A 19303-nucleotide genomic window follows, 5' to 3' on the forward strand; every position below is an offset into this window, starting at 1 on the left:
TGTGGGTGTGGTGTGGTGTGTGTGGTGGGTGGTGGGTGGGGGGGGTGTGTGTGTGTGTGGGGGTGTGTGTGTGTGTGTGTGTGTGTGTGTGTTGTTGCTGTAATCACAGAGCTCCAGCCTGAACAAATTGTCACCTGGCTTCTTTTTTTTTTTCCTTCTTCATTTTTTACTTTTATTACTTTCATGATTTCCTCTGACATTTTGACAAGTCGTCCACTTTTTTTCTCGTCAAAAGCCACAACACTGACAGGTGCAGCTTGAGGACTGACCTGCAGGGACTAATTGAAAGCTGAAAGTGAAAGCAGCCGCCCTGTGAAGACTGGCGCCGCTGCAGCAACCTGCCTGAGCCGCTGAACCCTGAATTAACTTTTCTCTCTAATGCCTGATGATTTTAACTTAATAGCCTTCCTTTTATTGTTTTCCACCATTAAATCTTCAACAATCACATTAAAGTGCTAGGGAGCTGCAGAACGCCATTATTCAATAATTACTTCAGTCTTGAAGGCAGCTCAGAACCTGAGAGATAAAGGTTGCAGCTACCGCTTTGTGTTGCTCCTCAATTGGTCTCGGTTTGTTTTCGGAAGGTTTGAACGCTAAAGACGCTCACAACCCTCACTTCTTATCTCTGAGCAGAAGTGCTGGATTTTATTTTGTTTTATTTTTTCTTCCACATTTCGTGTTTAAATTCGGAGACTCAACAAGCGTCGGAGGCCAACGTCAACAGTAGGACGCTGTGTGTTGAACCATTTCAGCTTTATTTACAGGAAGTAATTGCTTGTTGAGTCTCAGTTTTAATGCCCCCTCATTGCATCATGGGAACCCGTCTTCCAGCTTGGTAACAAATTGAGTACGCAGCGTAGCCACTGGCTTATGCTTCCCAGATGTGTCTGAAACCGCATCCATGCCGTCGTGGATCAAATTATTATCCTCCATCCGCTGTTTTTTTTTTTTTTTTTTTTTTTAAACAAAACAGGATTAAAAAGCCACAGTTGCTTTCCTTTAAACACGGCGCGAATAATGGTGTGTTTATATATCCACCGGTTGTCCTCTAATTGAACACCGAGCTGCCAGAGCCTGTAATAAAACCGAGGGGGCTTGTCTCTCAGGTTTGCCTGGAGCTCTGAACCGATGACGGAGCTCCAACTCTTTGCAAACACTTTGCTGTGTTTTCTGAGTAAAGTGTTTGTTTGTCGAACTGTTATACAGAAAATGTGATTAAAGATAGCGGAGTTTTATTGTATTTACTCAAATATAAAACGATTACATATGCAAGATGGCTGCTTTTATTTGAAACAGAAAATGCTAACAGTTGCTGAGTTTCCAAAACAAATTTTGTACAAAACTTTGTTGATGTTCTGCTAATGTTGAAAAAAACAAACAAAAAAAACACAATTTCACAATTGTGGTGTTTCCATCAAATAAGAAACGCAACTAAATTCACACATGAATAATTTTGTTTGTGATAAATCTTTAGATTACACGCCGCACCGTCACCCCCCAACTACTTCCTGTCGTCGTCTTCTTCGTGGTTTGCATCAGTGGTAAAATCTGGTTGCTGATCATGTGACTCATGTGATGTGAAACTGTAGAAACAAAGTAGATAAACCTGATAGTTTCATGCATATCAACCAAAGAGACAGTTATGTGGAGCTGCATTAACACACAGAGAGAGTCTGGACCTTGTTGGTTGGAGGGAGAAAAATCATTTTAAATTCTTAATGATAAATGTTGAAATATGTTAGAGCTTACATATCGGAAGCTTGGATTATTTTTTGTCCAGCCTGTCACCAATTAAACTGAGAACTGGTGACAGCAGTCCATCTCTGCTTTCATAAAATTGAGCGAGAGGGAATTGGGAAAATAAATTGGCTGGATGGAAATGTGTCAGTTTCGATAAAACTCATTTTTTGTGTTTGCATTAGGATGAGGTGGTTTTTCAGCCGTACGCCGTAAAACTGCAATGGAAATACTTATAACAACACGAGTCATGTGATCACGTGGTGTTGCTACTGGTGAAAACGACAACAGGAAGTGGCAGGAGGATGCCAAATTTTGGCATGTTATTGCGAAAATTTATTTTTTTGACTTTAGCAGAATATCAACAAAGTTTTGCGCGAATCTGTAATGGAAACGCAGCTGTTGTCTTCAAAAGTCTGACATGTTTTCATCCAGAACGTAACAACGGCAGGAGCTCCTGTTCATGCGCTTCAGGACTGGTTCTACCTCTGAACACTCAGAGAGGACTGCGAGTATCTGCTAGGGTTAGTAAAAATAGAAACAAAATATAACTGTTCAAAATTAAAATGGAGAGAGAACGTCACGAAATATCTGCTGTTTACCACCATCGCAACACCAGCATTGCAAAGAACTGCTTGGACTCATTAAATGTAGCCAATTATAAAACTAAAAGCACCATCCAAATATGCTATAAGTAGCAGTAATGTGTTTTAGTGAAGCTTAATGTTTAATGCAGCACAAAATGTTGAGAGGGAATCGAGATGTTCTGGTGAAACTAACTACAGCTAAGCAACTTAGTTGTATAACTGCCGAAACCGAAATTGCGGATGGATGAAAATTAAAAAAAAAAAAAAATCAGTTACTGAAGTTTTTTTTCCTAATATCTGGTGCAGTTATTTGCTGTTCAAGAATCTAAAGTATAAAGATATTAGCTCTACACACTTGAGTATTTATTTTTTTACAAGTCATGCCGCCATTGTAGCTTTCAGCCACTTTATCGCCTGCATCCTGCTGCCACTCGGCCCTAAATGACGGTAAATCGGAGTATTTCAGAGCTTCGTCTCCTTTAGATTTAAATTTCAGCCACAACAGAAGCTCATCTCTGAGCTGATGGCATCGTCAGTCTGCAGGTCCTGAATGTGAGCAGCGTTTTAAAGCACCAAGATCAGTTCATCTATTTATTTATTTTTTTACAGTTATTTCCTGCTTATTTTAGTTCTTTTTAATAAAATAAAACTATTTTATTTCTTAGCAATTAAGATTTCTAAAAGTGACAAAAGAAAAAGGGGTAATTAGACGTATTTGTTTCCATAAAGTCTGGGTGCGTGAGAGATGTTGACGTCGTCTTTTCATTGAAAATAAGAGGCTACAATTACTTGGCTTGATATAAATAACGTCCTCACACACCGGCTGAGAAAAGGGTCTTTTTCTCCTCTTCCTCTCTCTCTCTCTCTCCCCTCCCCGCTCCACTGCTATGTCTTTAATCACCTATTCTTGGAGCTTTTTTCCACTTGCCTCATCGGAAAGCCATGCAGAGAGGGACGGCCGATCCACAGCGATTGAACAGTCCTGCACGCAATTTAGCTCCATCTGATAGGGTTTAGCTGGGCTCCTCACACAATGTAGCTCTTTCACTCAGACAGAGCGGGAAGAGGAGCGGCACCAGAACCGGGCGCTTCATCTTCTTGTTTTTCTGCAGGTTTTTCATCAAAATCTCTTGGATCAGTTTGTCACGGTTTAAACAAGAAAAATTAATAATAAAAAAAGCACTCCTTCCTCTTTTGTATATGAGAACATAAAAAAAAATAAATCAGTTTTAAAGAATAACTTAAATCAGATGTTGAAAAATGCAACAGATTCTACCCTTATTGGTTATTTTTGCAGTAAAGTGAATCCCAAATGAAAGCATTACGAGTGAAAACTAAACGCGTCCTCCCTCCCTACACTTATAGAGATGCTGCTAATCAAATGCAAAATCTCTAAAGGGCCAGTATTGTCTATTTTCCAGGCACATTGTGACATTTCACAGTACAAACAACTGTTACCTTCAGTTGCTATGAAATGCTATATATATATATCAAATATGCTTCCTAAAGTGACTCCTTGAAATTGGGCCTCTGTCTCTTTAAAAACTCCTACTCCTCCTGAAACTCGGCCTTCAGGAAGTCATCACAACATGGCTCCTCTATTAACCCTTTAACGTTTTTACCAGTGTTGAGAAGTAGCTCCTATAATGAGCTCAGCTGATGCTCAGCTCCACCAGGTGTTTGCTAATTGCTGCTGGCTAGTCTGAAGGAGCCGAGCGAGGGAAAGGTGGGGAAAGGCTGCTCTGTGAGGGAAGCTTGGAAACTGCAGCTCAGAGGAGGAGCTTCGTGCTTAAAGGCGGGGCTAGGTCCATCCAGGCTTTCATAACAGCTGAATGGTTGCCATGGAGATTAAAGGATTTCTCAAATATGAAAGAATCAAAGGAACGTCCGAGGTGTGTTTCTGATGAGGGAATAACATTGTAACATGATATCCATCCATCACACACACACACACACACACACACACACACACTCTATGAGAGACCTGGCAGTCATGTTGTTCATGTTTTTTACTGTGGGAGAACCTGTGAGAACCCACGTGGAGAACATGCAAACTCTGGGAATTGAAGCCTGGAGCTTCTTGCTGCCAACGGCACCACTGTTAACTTTAGAGTCGGTGTTCCATGTTTGACTTTTTATTTTTACTGAGGCACAGATAAGATTGTGGGATGCAGCGGTGGGAACATTCTCTGGGTTCAGGCCGCCTGCCAGTTTCAGTTTAGAGGTTGATTTTTATATCTTCGTCTTCTTTTGTCACCAGTGGGCGAACTGGAAAACGATTGGCGCTCAGCCTCGCTCTTAAGTCTGTTTTTCCTCGGTTTTTTTTTTTTTTGAAACATTAAACCACATAAAGACGGCTTATTTTAATTTTCCTTTCTCTAATAAAAGCACAAGACGGGCATTTATTGGTGAATGAAACCCACCAGTTGCTCCTAATGTGTGTTTTAGGTCTGAGTTTGAGACGTTTCTGTGTCTTCAGGATCGAGATCGAGGATTCGGAGGCGGTGGGCATCTCCAACATCATCTCCAACCTGATCACCATGTTCCCCCGGAGCATTTTGACGGCGCTGCCCAGCGAGCTCTTCACCTCCTTCATCAACTGCCTCACACTCCTCACCTGCTCGTTTGGACGCAGCGCCGCCCTGGAGGAGGTGGTGAGTCGCGCCGCGTTCAGCTTTATGTGACGCGTCTAAAAATGCATCCAGGTGTTGAAATCTTTGAGGAAAAATCGGATTTGAATCAGGTGTTTCAAGGTTTGCCTGATTTCTGTTTAACGTCCTTGAAAGTGTTTGATTTTATTACAGCTTTGTAATAAAATGCAAATCTGACGTTTGGAAGAATTTACAGTTGAAGCCAGATGTTTTTATTCGCTCAATACAAAGACACACAAGTTTCAAAATAAAAATCTCTTTAAAAAAAAAAGTTCTTGCTTTGTTTTCTGGCATTTAGCGAATTACAATCATGTTGGCAATTATAACTAACCTAAAACCAGAGAAGTTTGGTCTGATTTTACTTCATACAGTGAGAGAAAAATGTTTTTTATGTAAATATCTGGTTTCAAATGTTTGTTTTTGAGCGTTTAATTTGAGCACGGACACAATTTATTGAAGTTGTTTTAATATGATTAATATTTTGCTCATTTAACTAATTGGGATAATAATTGGTCTGTGTAGCTGAAATAAAGGTTGTCTTATATTTTATACATTGAAGTTATTGAAGCTGGGAGATTAACTTTTGTTAGTGTTTTGTTTTAATGCCAGTCAGATGTAAAGGGTGTATGAGAGACGTTTCAAAACCATTGTTGTTGCATTTTAATTTACTTTATCCCTGCTGTAGAATGTAGTTTCTATCACAAGACATTAATAATAGTAACTGAGTAATTAATTACACTATTAAGTCGGTAAGTAATAAATGGCATCATATGATAGTGAATTAAACTTTTTTTTTCTTTAAGATTGCATTTTTATCTCCAAAGTGTGGAGCTGGAAAAGTTTGGAAACTTGACAAATGCTTTTAAAGTGCTTGAGAATATATAAACCCTTAATACGCAGCACTGATGCCGGCTTTAAAAAAACAAACACTCGACCTGATGGTTTTGGACCGTCGGTGTCAAGTTCTTGCAGTGAATTTTGACGCCATGTTTGTTTGCCTTCGTCCTCTCAGCTGGACAAAGACGACATGGTTTACATGGAGGCGTACGACAAGCTGCTGGAGTCGTGGCTCACGCTCGTCCAGGACGAGGAGCACTTTCCCCGCGGCTGCTTCGTCCAGCCCGCCATCCAGGTCTTCAACTCCTACATTCAGTGTCACCTGGCGGCTCCCGACGGCACGCGGAACCTGGTGAGACGACACGGCGCCCGAGAGTCATCCTGTCGATCCCATTCCTTCCTTATTTTTTCTTTTCTAACCTTTTCTTATTATTTTTGCTGGAGCAGTCTGTAAACGGCATATCGTCCCACGAGGAGGAGGAGATCAACGAGCTGCAGGAGGACGACAGGGAGCTGTTCTCAGACCAGCTGTCCAGCATCGGCACGCTGGGACGCGTGGCGGCGGACCACTGCATCCCCCTGCTCACAAGGTGACAAACCGAGTGATGACTATCTGGGCGGCCATGCAGGACCCGCCGAAGGTTTCCCTGGAACCTTTTCACATCTTGTCACGTTGGAATTACAACCTCTAACGATGCACAAAAAAAATCTTACCAAGTTATTTCTTTTGTCTAGTTTTTAGTGCAGATGTCTGACTACATTTGAAACAAGACAAAACTGACTTACAAGTAACTTTTCAGCTAAATGTAGAGCCTGTTTTAAGTCAATAATTCCTTAGTACTGATTTTAAAAAGTACTAGTTTGAAGTGAAATAATCTGCCAGTGGAATAAGACGTTATAACTTATAATACTGTCTAAAATAAAATAATATTTTTTGACAAAAGTTATGTTTTTTTTTTGTTTTTGTTTTTTGCCCAAGTCATTTTTAGGCGATAGAAAAAAGATGATTTTTACTTACTTATTTATTAGTCAGAATCTCTTTTGGCAAAAAAGGACTATTATTTTAGGAAGGTGACATTATGGGAAAATGATAGAAAATGAAAATAGAAGGAAACCAAAAGTATTTGCAGAGATAATCACTTTATGTTGCGTCTAACATTTCTGTAAGTATATTTAAATTTAAACTTGTAGTTTTGTCCTCATTTAGTCTTGAATTGTTCGGCACACAAAATCAGCTCAGGTCGCCCCACTTTGACCCTCCCTGGTTCAGAAGAAACCATTTTTATTTGCTACAACGGCCTAGTCCAAGTCCAACCCTAAATCCAATTGAAAAGCTAAAGTGTGCTTTCTTTTGATGAGCTTCAGCTGTTTGGCAGTGATAAAAGGGTAAAATATAGATAAATGTATTACATGTGACTGTGTGGTAGAGACATAACCAGAAGAATTTTTGACTGGAGAGAAATATTTAGATTTATTTCAAGTCGATGAATATGTGTGCGACACATTTTTCAGATTTTACGTATACAAAAATAATAATAAAAAAAAAAAAAAAACAGGGGGGCTGGGTAAAAAAAGCTTCATTTTCCTTCCAATTTCTAAATATATTGGACTGACGTCACAAAATACAAAAATAAAAGATTATGAGTACATTTGCAAGCCTACATATTTGTACATATTTCCTTCTTTCTTTCTGTCTGTCTGTCTTCCCCGCTCCGCAGCCTGCTGGAGGACCGGGTGAACCGGCTGCACGGCCAGCTCCAGAGGACCCAGCAGCACCTCATGGCCTCCACCGACCTGGGGTCCGTGGACCGCAAAGTCCTGGACGACCTGTACGAGGACATCCACTGGCTCATACTGGTCTCAGGTCAGCAGCTGCTTCTCAAAACAAAACACGGATTTAATTCAGCGCCGGTTTCTGCTCCGATCTGCCGCGCTCACCTCCGCTCCGGCCTGCAGCGACTTTTCAGATCAGAAGTGGCTTCACAGCAGAGAAAATCCCAAACCCAGTCCACAAAAAGCTGCACATAAAGTCAGATCCGAGCTCTTTAGACTTTAACAAGGAGTCATGTTCCGCACGTCTACAAGAGAAATGTTTTATTAAAGTCAGAAATGACTTTTCCAGTGCAGTTTATTAAACTTTACTGGTTATATTTATAACAGAGAAACCAACCCTGCGCTGCGGGTTTGTGACATGCAGTCTGCGTCTGCAGAGCAGTTCAAAGCTTTATTGAGGTTTACGGCCCGTTAACTTACACTCTAGACTGGGTGTGGCGTCTTTACAGAGGAGATCCACTTTAATTGTTTTTACAATGTTTTTATAGAGTACAGCAGAACTCTGCATATCCATACACACATAATAACCCAGGATTATAGACATGTGCTACTTTTTAATAATAATACATGCTTGGAAAGTGCTTGATTTCTGTATGGAGTCCTTGAAAGTCCTTGATTTTCAAACTGCACGGTTTTGTAATGACGTTCAATCTCACGCCTGATTAAAAGTCTGGATTTGGAAAAAAAAAATTTTATATAGTTGAAACCAGACATTTTTTATGCCCCCAATAAAAACAGATTTCTTTTTAAATTTTGTAAAATCAGTGTTTTGTTCTCTGCGCAGTCGGGTGTGGAAAGTGTGTGAGAGAAACGGTTCTAAACAAATTTCATCATATTTTAGTTTATGTAGAATGTAATGTATTATCACAAGACATTATTAATACTAAGCAGTAATAAATAATATATAATCGTGAAGGAAAACTTTTTTTCTTTCTTTTTAGTTTATTTGTATTATTTCTGTCTCCAAAGTGAAGTGCTGGAAAAGTTTGAAAATACTTGAAAAGTGAAAACTGAACGAATAATTTACCAGTTTGAGATGTCAGTAGCTGTAAAAAACATCGACAAAGTAAAAGTCAAATGTTTCTGTTGAAAATGGGATGCGTTCTTGTGCTCTCCCTCTCTCTCCAGGTTACCTGCTGGCCGACGATCCTCAGGGCGAAACGCCGATGATCCCCTCCGAGGTGATGGAGTTCTCCATCAAACACTCCACAGAGGTCGACATCAACACCACGCTGCAGATCCTCGGCTCCCCGGGCGAGAAGGCCTCCTCCATACCGGGCTGCAACCGCACAGACTCTGTCATCAGGTAGCACCGCTGGTCCTGTCGGGCTCCTGGGCCTGGCGGGGTCAGAGTTCGCAGAGTTCACTGTCGGGCTTTGATGGATGAACACGCTCAGCGTTTTTTGGGATCAGGTGTCGGCTGGTTGGAGTCGCACACACCTAAAGCTTTTAGCAAGAGGTGCACCAGTAAACGGGACCCGATTTCCTTAACTTGGCTGATTAATTAACATAAAATTGATCTGCAAAATAAAAAGTTTGAAAATCAGCGTCTCATCATAGTTATCCCCTCTGTTACCAACATTTTTATTTTGTAATTGATTATTCTAATGATTAGTCCAAAAAGATTCTCCAAATCTATTTTTTATCCAACCACTTGAGCCTTTTTTATTCAATATTAGAAAGACATTAAAACATGCAAATATGTAATTCCATTCCTTTTTTAAATAAGAAAACACATTTTACTGCCTAAAATGTAATAAAGTAGCGTTCTTCCAATCTAACACTTGATAATTTGTAACAACGGAAGCAAAAAATAAAAAAGCTCCAGCTTTCTGCTGGAATTAACATCAGTACAGCAGGACTGATCTGGTGATTATTTTTTTAGATTAATCAGTTAATAATTTGATAGCATAAAGTTGCTTAATAGCTTATTTTATTTGCAGAATTTGAACCAGGTGAAGCTAAAACTGCCCCACTGATTTCTGGGTAGAAGAAATTCACCTAGAGGGTTTTTCATCTTAAATGCAAAACTTATATTTTTTGTATTACTTTGACTTGTTTACTTTGTTGTTCTTTCATGAAGAGCCGTTTTTTTGAGTCTGAATGCTCCATTTAGAGATTAATCGATTGCTAAATTAGAGCACGGTTATTTCAAAAATCCCGATTGACTCTATTAATCGGTTCAGTCCTGATATTTAGCACCTTTTTAGACAAAGTATCAGCCAAAATCAGAATCAGCAGGTCAGGCTTTTTAAATATCTGTGATCGGCCAGAAAACTTAAATCGGTGATATACATATGTACTTTTAGTCAGATTCCAGTTTGTCCCTTTAGCATTTATTTAAAAGCCACTAACTATAAATTACTTTATTTTTTTCCCAACTCATCTGTTTTTTAACTGTTAAATTTGACATTTATGCATTGAGCAGCACAATTAGCTTTTAGCTTTCCCTTTAATATTCTGTACTTTTCAGTCTTAGGAGAAATTGTAAAAGACGAGGCGACGAAACCTGAGCGCAGTCCAGTTCTTAAGCTGACATAAACCCCAGCAGAAAGTTGGACTGTAGTTTGTGTGATGAGGCAGGATTTATTATTTCAGTAACAATTAGCACGCGGTGTCGGAGACCTTGTCCTGCTCAGGGATCTTGGCAACCGCTCTGGTAATCGCCGTGACGACAATAGACACTCCAAGCAGCCGGTGTTATTGTCTTTTGAAGGTCATCGTGCTGCTGTGTCTTGTTGGATTGCTCTTTGAGCAGAGGAGAAGTGTGTGTGTGTGTGTGTGTCAAGGGGGAGGAATGACAGCCATGTCAGCGGATCGTAGTGACCGCCGGCCGAACGCGTCGGGTTTCCTGATCGCGGACGGCCGACCTCGGCCTCGTAAATGTCAGCGCGGTTTTGTTTTCTGCAAACGACGTGAAACGGCAGGCTGTCCCCGGGCGGGGAAGACGCAGCCGTAAGCCGCTTTGAGCTCTCTGTCCTTCTGCGTAATGTGTGTGAAGCAAACACACACACACACACACACACACTCTAAGAACAACATGCTGACAGTCTGTCGAGGCCCGATCATTCATTGTCCGGTTGGAATGTGACTCGCTTGCTAACAGGAGGTTGGAGAGTTTCATTTCCGCCTTCGGGTCTTTAAGCTCTTCTAGCATCGATTTTACATTAATATGGGATTTTACATCCTGTAAACTAAACATGACATCCAAAACATTTCATCATAACGGTTTATGACGACTGCATTAATAGATTACGTAAAATAATGAATACTTGAAACAGGAGTTGTTTAGTAAGAGTGTCACAATAACAAATTCTACTGGACGGTAAAATTGTCCCAGAAATTCATACAATAAACAATAATGTTTATTTTGAGACAGTTTTCAAGTAATGTGTTGAAAATGGCCTCTAATTTTGTAAAGAAAACAATTAGATACTTTAAATATTAAAAATGATGAATAAAACAGAAAACCAAAAAAGTCAATAAAATTAATTATGAAATCTTCAAACAAAATTACGCTTAAGAAAATATTAATAATTAAAATACAAATCATTGGTCGCATTTTTATTTATCATTCGATTAATTGCGTTTTGCAGCAGCTTTGGTTTTGAGTCAGTCTGACTCTGATCAGTGTTCTGGTTTTGAATGAAAAACAAATTCTCTTATCTCCTCGTTTTTCCTAACAGCCGATGCAAAGGAGTCGTTTTTGCCTCTGAAACTCTCTTAATGTAGATGTAGCATCATTTCCAGATCCAGATCCTGACTTTTTATTTAAATAGAAAACAATATTTCTATTATAACTTTCTGTCAAGTTATAGAGATGTTACGTTTTTGTCATATAAACATCAGTGTTTCACTTTAATAAAATAAGACCGTTCAGCTAAAGATAAACACTCTGTGTGTCGTAATGAAGAGGGTTTTTGGTTCCTAGTGTTGGATCTATTGCCAGACTTTAGGAGGGGCTTTCAGGGGCAGCAGCCCAGGGCCCTATGTTTTGGGGGCGGCCCAAAAAATAATTTTTGTGTAAACGTCTGATGTTTTACAAACATTGCTCCTCATATTAAAGTCAAGGGCTGATTTCAGGTGTGGTGTTTTATTAAACTATTTTTTATTAATCAAAACCAAACTCAAATATTTGAAAATTGTCTTGATTTTGGAACGAACATAGAGATGTCTGCCAGACGTTTTAAGCCAACCATCATTCAATTTGTACCTGCAAATATGTACAACTTGCTATAAATCTTCTGTAATTTGCAAGAGTTGTACATTTGATTTTATTTTAATTTTTTTCCTGAGATAAGGCGCCAAAACCGGTTCCCCTCTAGGGGCCTTCGTGCTTCTGAATCCGGCCCTGGTTGAATAATCACATGGCCTCATCATGTCTTTAACATATACGTATTAATATGACAGTACTGGAAACTGACTTTACTGAGAGAGTAAAAAAAAACAACTTGATGATTTGGAGGAACTGAAACATCAGAAAATAAGTGAATAATTCCGCTGAAGTCCTCCGGTGGCGAATGGTTTCATTTCTGTCATCGTCCTGTCGCAGGCTGCTGTCTGCCGTGCTGAGGACGTCAGAGGTCGAGTCCAGGGCGACCAGAGCCAGCTTGACGGAGCTTCTCAGTCCTCAAATGGGGAAGGACATCGTGTGGTTCCTGCGGCGCTGGGCCAAGTCGTACCTGCTGGTGGACGAGAAGCTCTACGAGCAGGTGGGGCCGCCGCCGCCTGCGTCCTTCCCCCCCGCCGCCCACCTGCCTCCCCTCAACGTTTCCCTGCTGCTTCTCCTCAGATCAGCATACCTCTGAGCACAGCGTTCGGCGCAGACACGGAGGGAGCCCAGTGGATTGTGGGATATCTGCTGGAGAAGGTGATTAACAATCTGTCGGTGTGGAGCTCAGAGACGGAGCTGGCCAACGACACGGTGGAGCTGCTGGTGACGCTGGTGGAAAAGAGGGAGAGGTGAGTTCTCCATGACCCGGTTCCAGACGCTCTCTGTGTGTTCGGTCCAACTGAAGGTTTTCACATCGCATTTCCCAAATATCAGGTTTCGTAAATGGGGTGCTTCCATTTTCTTATCTTTGCAGCTAACGATTATTCTAGTAATCGATTAAAAAATAAGTGGCATTCTGCAGGTTTTTCTTTTGACCAGTGTAGCTTATTTTATACAGTATTGAAAACATTTTGTTCTTGAGAAAAAGCAAATATTTTCATTTTCTTTTTCTAAATAAGAAAATAAGAAATTTCTTTGCCTTAAAGTGCAGCATCTCAGCATTCCAGTAGTTTGATCATTTGTGGCAAAAGATGCATCTGCAGCTAAAACGTACAAAATAAATATTTAAATACTTACGCCTTCTACTTCATTAGCATCAATACAGCCTTTAATCCTCTGACTATTTTTAAATCAGCCAGTTAATAATTTGATGGCAAAAGTTGCTTACTAGATTTTTATGTATTTATTTTTGTACATTATTTCAACCAGTTGAAGTTAAAAGTGCCACTTGAGGGATTCTGGATAGATTTAGAGACGAAGAAGGATTTCTTATCTTAACATAAAATCTACATATTATTGTACCGTTTTGATATTTTTGCTATTTTGGGTTTGTTCTTACAGCAGACCCCCTTTTTAGTTAACAATTAACCAGTTACTAAATTAGTTAATTATTATTTCAGTAATCAATTAGTCATGATTAAATACTAATCACTGTGATTGATCGTGATTAATCATAATGATTAATCATTAATAAGTAAGTCAATTAATCACGATTAATCTAATTAATTGTGATTTATTGACTTACTCGCAATTAATTAGATTAATCCGATTAATCGTTTCGTCCATACTTAAATTTTTAGCTTCTGAAAATTAAACATTTTAACCACTTTAAGCAGGTTGGTGATGTAATAGACCTCAGTTAGGTTCAGCTGAATGGACCCGGTCTGGGTCCTCTAACTGTTGGGTCAAACCCCCTGTAAGGACGCGGCTCACCGTGGCGACACGCTCTGCCCCTCTGATTGGTCAGGGCGAACATCGTGGTGCAGTGTGAGGGCTGGTGGAGCCTGGCGAAGCAGTTCGCCAGCCGCAGCCCGCCGCTCCACCTGCTGTCCAGCTCCGTGCAGAGATCCCTGATGAAGGCGCTGGTCCTGGGAGGCTTCGCCAACATGGACTCCGACACCAAGCAGCAGTACTGGGCTGAGGTAAACCAACACACACACACACACACACACACACACACACACACACACACACACGCGAGGACATCATGAAGTGAGATTTCATTTATTTAGACTTAATAATTGAAAAAATAGTGCAGTAAAGAGTGTATTTTTCTAGCTTCATCTGATTAGGGATATTAATTGATTAGTAATTTCTGTTTTATAAAAGTTTTCTATCACATTAATGAAATCCTTAAAGAGTTTCATCTGTTGACTCTGCAAATTGCGTGCGTGCGTGCGTGCGTGTGTGTGTGCGTGCGAAGTCATCCTTTTGGCAGTAAAATTGATCGTCTCGTAAACCTTTTTCTCTAAAAGGCACTCAGAAAAGCAAATAAACTTAATGTGAATCACATGTTTTAACGTGGACAAGTCGTCCTGCGCTCTCAGCGGTAATTGACGGTGTAAGTTTCCGTCCAGGTGCTTCATCCTCTGCAGCAGCGCTTCCTCAACCTCATCAACCAGGAGAACTTCGCTCAGATCAGCCAGGAAGAGGCGGTCAAACGGGAAATAGTCGCCACACTGGAGGCGCTGTGCGGCATCGCCGAGGCGACGCAGATAGACAACGTGGCTTCGCTCTTCTCCTTCCTCATGGACTTCCTGTCCAGCTGCATCGGCCTCATGGAGGTGAGAGACGACGCGGCGTGTTGATTCTGTGTCGAACGGCGGATCAGTGACGGATCCTGATCAGCTTGGTTCATCAGATCGCAAAATTTTTAAAATGATCCCTGATGATCCTGGATTGATCTTCACAGCAAAGACGATTTGATTGGTTGTCCTGAAAGTAAATCCAAAGATCACATTTTGACACTTGATGAAGGAAGGAAGCAAATGAATTTAAAGTATTCTGTCGTAAATATTGAAAAAGCATAAATGGCATTAATGTGAAATGCAAACAATTTGTCACACTGACTTATGAAATCTGAATAAACTTAATAAAAACACCTGATGTTAAAAAAAGCAAACATCGCAATGCAGAATCCTCTCACTAGGTGGAGCTGTTTGTACTGGAGTCAGGAGAAATGTGTTTGTCTTTGTGTCTGTATGTTGCAGGTTTACAGCAACACGCCTGAAACGATCAACCTCATCATCGAGGTTTTCGTGGAAGTGGCTCACAAGCAGATCTGCTACCTGGGGGAGGTGAGGCCCGACACCACAGATCATGTTATGTCTGTTATGTCTCCAGCGTTGGCTGTGAGGAAGGAAATCTAAAGGAAAACAGAGCCAGACCCACAGAATATCGCTTCTGTTTCCTCAGACTAAGTCCATGAAGCTGTACGAAGCCTGCCTGACGCTGCTGCAGGTCTACTCCAAAAACAACCAGAGCAGGAAGCGCAGCGACGCCACGGCCGAGGAGGACCAGTACCAGGACCTGCTGCTCATCATGGAGCTGCTCACCAACCTGCTCTCCAAGGAGTTCATCGACTTCAGCGACAACGGTGAGTCCTCCTGTCCTCCGAGCGTCGGCGGGTCGGGCCTCTCCGCCGACGCTCCGCCTCAAACCTCGCCACCATCTGTGTTCCCAGATGAGGTGTTCCGAAACCAGGAGCAGGGCACGCCGGCGTCGAGCCGGACCGTCTCCGCGGCGGACGTCGTCCTCTACGGCGTCAACATTGTTCTTCCACTCATGTCTCAGGACCTGCTGAAGGTGAAAGGAGCCAACATGGCCGCCACACGGAGACACGGTGGCTTCTGAGATCTCATTCTGACGATGTCTCATCTCTCTTTTCTTTTTCCTGCAGTTTCCTTCTCTGTGTAACCAGTACTACAAGCTCATCACCTTCATCTGTGAGATCTTTCCAGAAAAGATCCCCCAGCTGCCTGAAGACCTTTTTAAGAGCCTCATGTTTTCACTGGAGCTGGGAATGACCTCGTATCCTCTGAGCCTCTTTGCACCCACTTTTAACTTCTTGTCTTTTACGACATCTAGAATAAATTTCACACCCAAAAAAATAACCAAAGCTCTTTTCCAGGAAAGTGTTTAGAGCAGGTGAGTCGGTCAGCAGGTGAAGCTCCTTAACGCCCCCTGTAGGATGAGTTCAGAAGTCAGCCAGCTGTGTCTGGAGGCTCTGTCTCCTCTGGCCGAACAGTGCGCCAAAAACCAGGAGAAGGACTCGCCCCTCTTCATCGCCACGCGCCACTTCCTCAAGGTAGGAGACGCAACATGGCTGCCGTGTCAGAGGAAACGCTACTAAAGGCTAGCGTGGGCCTGCTAGGCTGACTATGGGAAGTGTTAATGTCACTGGTGAAATAACAAGTAGATACTGAACTTAAAGTAACATTTTTCCTGGTAAATGCTACATTGTAACCTCAAAACCTCTACAGCAACTCCAACAGGTCAAACTTGGAGCTGAGTTTGAACTGCTTGGGCAGGAAGTCCCATTTCAAAATAAACAGTTTGCATGTTTACTGTGCACATGTTGGACGGTCTCTGCTTAAAGTAATACGGCTTAATGAGTTTTTTTTTTTTTTTTTAAACAATACTTTACTTTTTGAATTTTGCTTCATCCAGACATTTTTGCTTTGGTGCGAGTCGCGTTTGTGGAAATTTAATGAGCGTTATGATGATGAATGTCGTGTTTCCTGCCTGCAGTTGGTGTTTGACATGCTGGTGCTGCAGAAACACAACACAGAGATGACGGTGGCGGCAGGGGAAGCTCTCTACACACTCGTCTGCCTGCATCAGGTGAGGAAACGTCACAGAACGGCGACGAGGCTGCTGGTGTTTTCAAACAATCTGTTAAAGGCAACAGATTGTTTGAGTCGTTGACGCGTCAGACTCCATGTTTATTCAGAACGTCATTTATTGGTTTTCTGTTGGAATTTAGATCAATATTGACAAAATATTTACATTTACACTTTGCTTACTTCATAACTTTGTGTTTTCCACAATATGCAGACGTTTGTTGTACCAAGCAAGTGAACCAATAAAGTCTGGCTGTAATTTCCACCATAAAGATTTTTATTAGGGTCAAATAAACGCAGCAAAGCTGAATAATCAGGCACAGCTTGTTATTTCGCTTTTGACTTTGTGCATTTAAGTTTAAAACTTTATTTTACCTTGTTATAACTGGAAAAAGTTTGGTTTAAACTGTGAGACATTTGTTCAAAAATATTCCCAGGTCGTCAACAGATCCTTCAAAAATATCCAAATGTCTTAAATTCAGCTTTAAAAATGTAAGTTGGTCTTAAATACATTAATCACAGTCTGACATTTTGTTGTGACCTGACTGTGCTACGTGATTTATTTTTTCTGGTGGGAATTTTCTGTCAGGTAAAAGTTTGAGTCGCCGCAGACATCATGATTATGTTCTGAGACGGGTGAGGCTACCGCTAACTAGCTGCTAACAAACTCTTTCTGGCTAGCTAGCTTCATCACGTCTGATGCTAACCTGTACAAGCCACCAAAAAAAAAAAAAAAAAAAAAAAAGTTTGGAGCCAGCAAGATAAAAAATTTTATTTTAATATAATTCTTAAACAGCCTTAAATGTGAGCAGATGAAACCTGCAGAAACCCTGATTTCTCCTTCCTGGCTCCTCCACTCTGCCGCTCCTGGTTTCAGGCGGAGTACTCGGAGCTGGTGGAGACCCTGCTCTCCTCCCAGAGGGACGCCGTGATCTACCAGCGGCTGGCCGACGCCTTCAACAAGCTGACGGCCAGCAGCACGCCGCCCACCATGGACCGCAAGCAGAAGGTGGCCTTCCTGAAGAGCCTGGAGGAGTTCGTGGCCAACGTGGGCGGCCTCCTCTGCGTGAAGTAACCACTGGGAACCAATCCCCGAATACTCCCATCATTCTGAAGACGCCCTCCGTGCCCCGCACCCCCTCCCCTCTGCATCCCACTACGCTCAGCAGGATCCGTCCGCCTCCCAGGATCCTCCACTCAGCTGAATGTTTCTTTTTACTTGCTTTGTTTCTACCCCTCTGTATGACGACACCTGCGGCGCCGAGAGAGTTTTTGATGAAGTGACATCTTAAAAACCGGACTGCAGAGCAGACGGACTCCTTCTAAGGAATGTACACACACACACATACACACACACACACACACTCACTAAGGGTGAGACCTGATGCCATTAATTCGATTGTGGATGTGATGTAACATTTTTTTTAGTGCAGCGTTGCAGCGCGCGCGCACACACACACACATACACACACACACACGTACCCCAGTCCTTCCCAGAGTGCCTTTGTTTTTTCTTGATTGTTGGATGTGTGTATGAATGGATCATGTCATACATCGAGTCAAACTCTACAGACTGTGCCTACCTTCTGCCAAGAGTACAGCACCTCCAGTCATGAATTGCATGCACAAGAAAAAAAACAACAAAAAAAATGTGTCGCCGTGACAACAGATGTGTGGCCGGGCCTCGCCTTGTCTTTTGAGAACGCTGATCCACACAGCACAAGGGAGCGTCTGCTTGTCGGCGACCACAGAAAACCAAAATAAAGAGGCTGTGTGTGTGTGTATGTATACATATATATATATATAAATAAACAGATATATATATATATATATATATACACACACATATATGCAGTAAACTTATAAATGTATGATGTTTTCAACCAGGAACTCTTGGGGACATGTTCAATTAAAGAATCCAGACGACTGAAATGTTTTTATATGCCAGTAGGAGACGGCAGGTTGTACAGGTTCAGCTAAAGAGGGAGCAACTTCGGCCATGTTGACCGTTTGATGGGGGTTTTTCTATTTGGATTCCTGTTGACCTTTTAGCATCCGCTGCCTCCACTCGAGACGAAGGCCCAGGTCCCGCCAGGCGCAGCAGGTTATTTTTCTACAGCAGCACATTCATAGGACGACGACTCAAACACTGGATTATAGCAGAGACTGTTGGAAGTGAAGGACAGCAATAACTTACCAAATAAAAAAGGAGCAGAGCCACTTGATGGAAGCATTATGTTGGAGACAGAATCCTCTTCCTGAAGAGCACTATCCCAGTTATTGTAGATGGCTGTTTTGTTAATGAAGTGTAAAAGTGTACATAAAGTTATTGTATAAAAACCTTCCGGTCTCTGGTATTTTTCAGAGTGCTGTCTGTGGTATTTATTTATTTTTAATCTGACTGTAATTAAAGAGATGATAAAGTCCAAACAGGTTCTCAGGGGTTTGGCCTTCACCATAAATGTGCAGTATGTGACTTTTGTAAAACATTTTTTTTACATATTTGTTGAAACAGTCAACATGTGACAATGTGGAATGAGAGGGATCATCTAAAAACTAGAAACAACCAATTGGAGCCAGAAGGCGGGTCTTAGTGCTGTCAATCATTTGGCAACAGCTCAGTTGCTAAGGCTAGTTAGCATAGCAAGGAATAAGTATTGTTTAATTGTGGACTGGTTCTCTGTAAATCAAAATGGTTGTAGTGAAATTAAGTTACTTCCTGATTCAACAAGCAGCTACTTAACAGTTTTATCAAAATTATAA

At 41.5% G+C, this 19303-nt stretch overlaps 1 protein-coding gene across 1 annotated transcript in view; it reads left to right on the top strand.

The window, feature by feature from the left end:
* xpo4 (exportin 4) overlaps positions 1 to 18883 on the top strand; it is a 55596-nt gene extending 36713 nt beyond the window's left edge. Inside the window, exons 9-24 of the mRNA XM_015015628.1 lie at positions 4804 to 4978; positions 5988 to 6164; positions 6260 to 6402; positions 7531 to 7676; positions 8774 to 8951; positions 12198 to 12357; positions 12438 to 12607; positions 13666 to 13840; positions 14276 to 14482; positions 14909 to 14995; positions 15114 to 15294; positions 15382 to 15503; positions 15598 to 15728; positions 15888 to 16005; positions 16449 to 16541; positions 17418 to 18883. Coding sequence (XP_014871114.1) covers positions 4804 to 4978; positions 5988 to 6164; positions 6260 to 6402; positions 7531 to 7676; positions 8774 to 8951; positions 12198 to 12357; positions 12438 to 12607; positions 13666 to 13840; positions 14276 to 14482; positions 14909 to 14995; positions 15114 to 15294; positions 15382 to 15503; positions 15598 to 15728; positions 15888 to 16005; positions 16449 to 16541; positions 17418 to 17615 — 2461 coding nt within the window. The 3' untranslated portion in view covers positions 17616 to 18883. The remainder of the gene's footprint in view (positions 1 to 4803; positions 4979 to 5987; positions 6165 to 6259; positions 6403 to 7530; positions 7677 to 8773; positions 8952 to 12197; positions 12358 to 12437; positions 12608 to 13665; positions 13841 to 14275; positions 14483 to 14908; positions 14996 to 15113; positions 15295 to 15381; positions 15504 to 15597; positions 15729 to 15887; positions 16006 to 16448; positions 16542 to 17417) is intronic.
* The last annotated feature ends 420 nt before the right edge of the window (positions 18884 to 19303 follow it).

Source organism: Poecilia latipinna, unplaced genomic scaffold (genome assembly GCF_001443285.1).
Source record: "Poecilia latipinna isolate Pla-1442-1.1 unplaced genomic scaffold, P_latipinna-1.0 Scaffold1937, whole genome shotgun sequence".
Classification (NCBI taxonomy): Eukaryota; Metazoa; Chordata; class Actinopteri; order Cyprinodontiformes; family Poeciliidae; genus Poecilia; species Poecilia latipinna.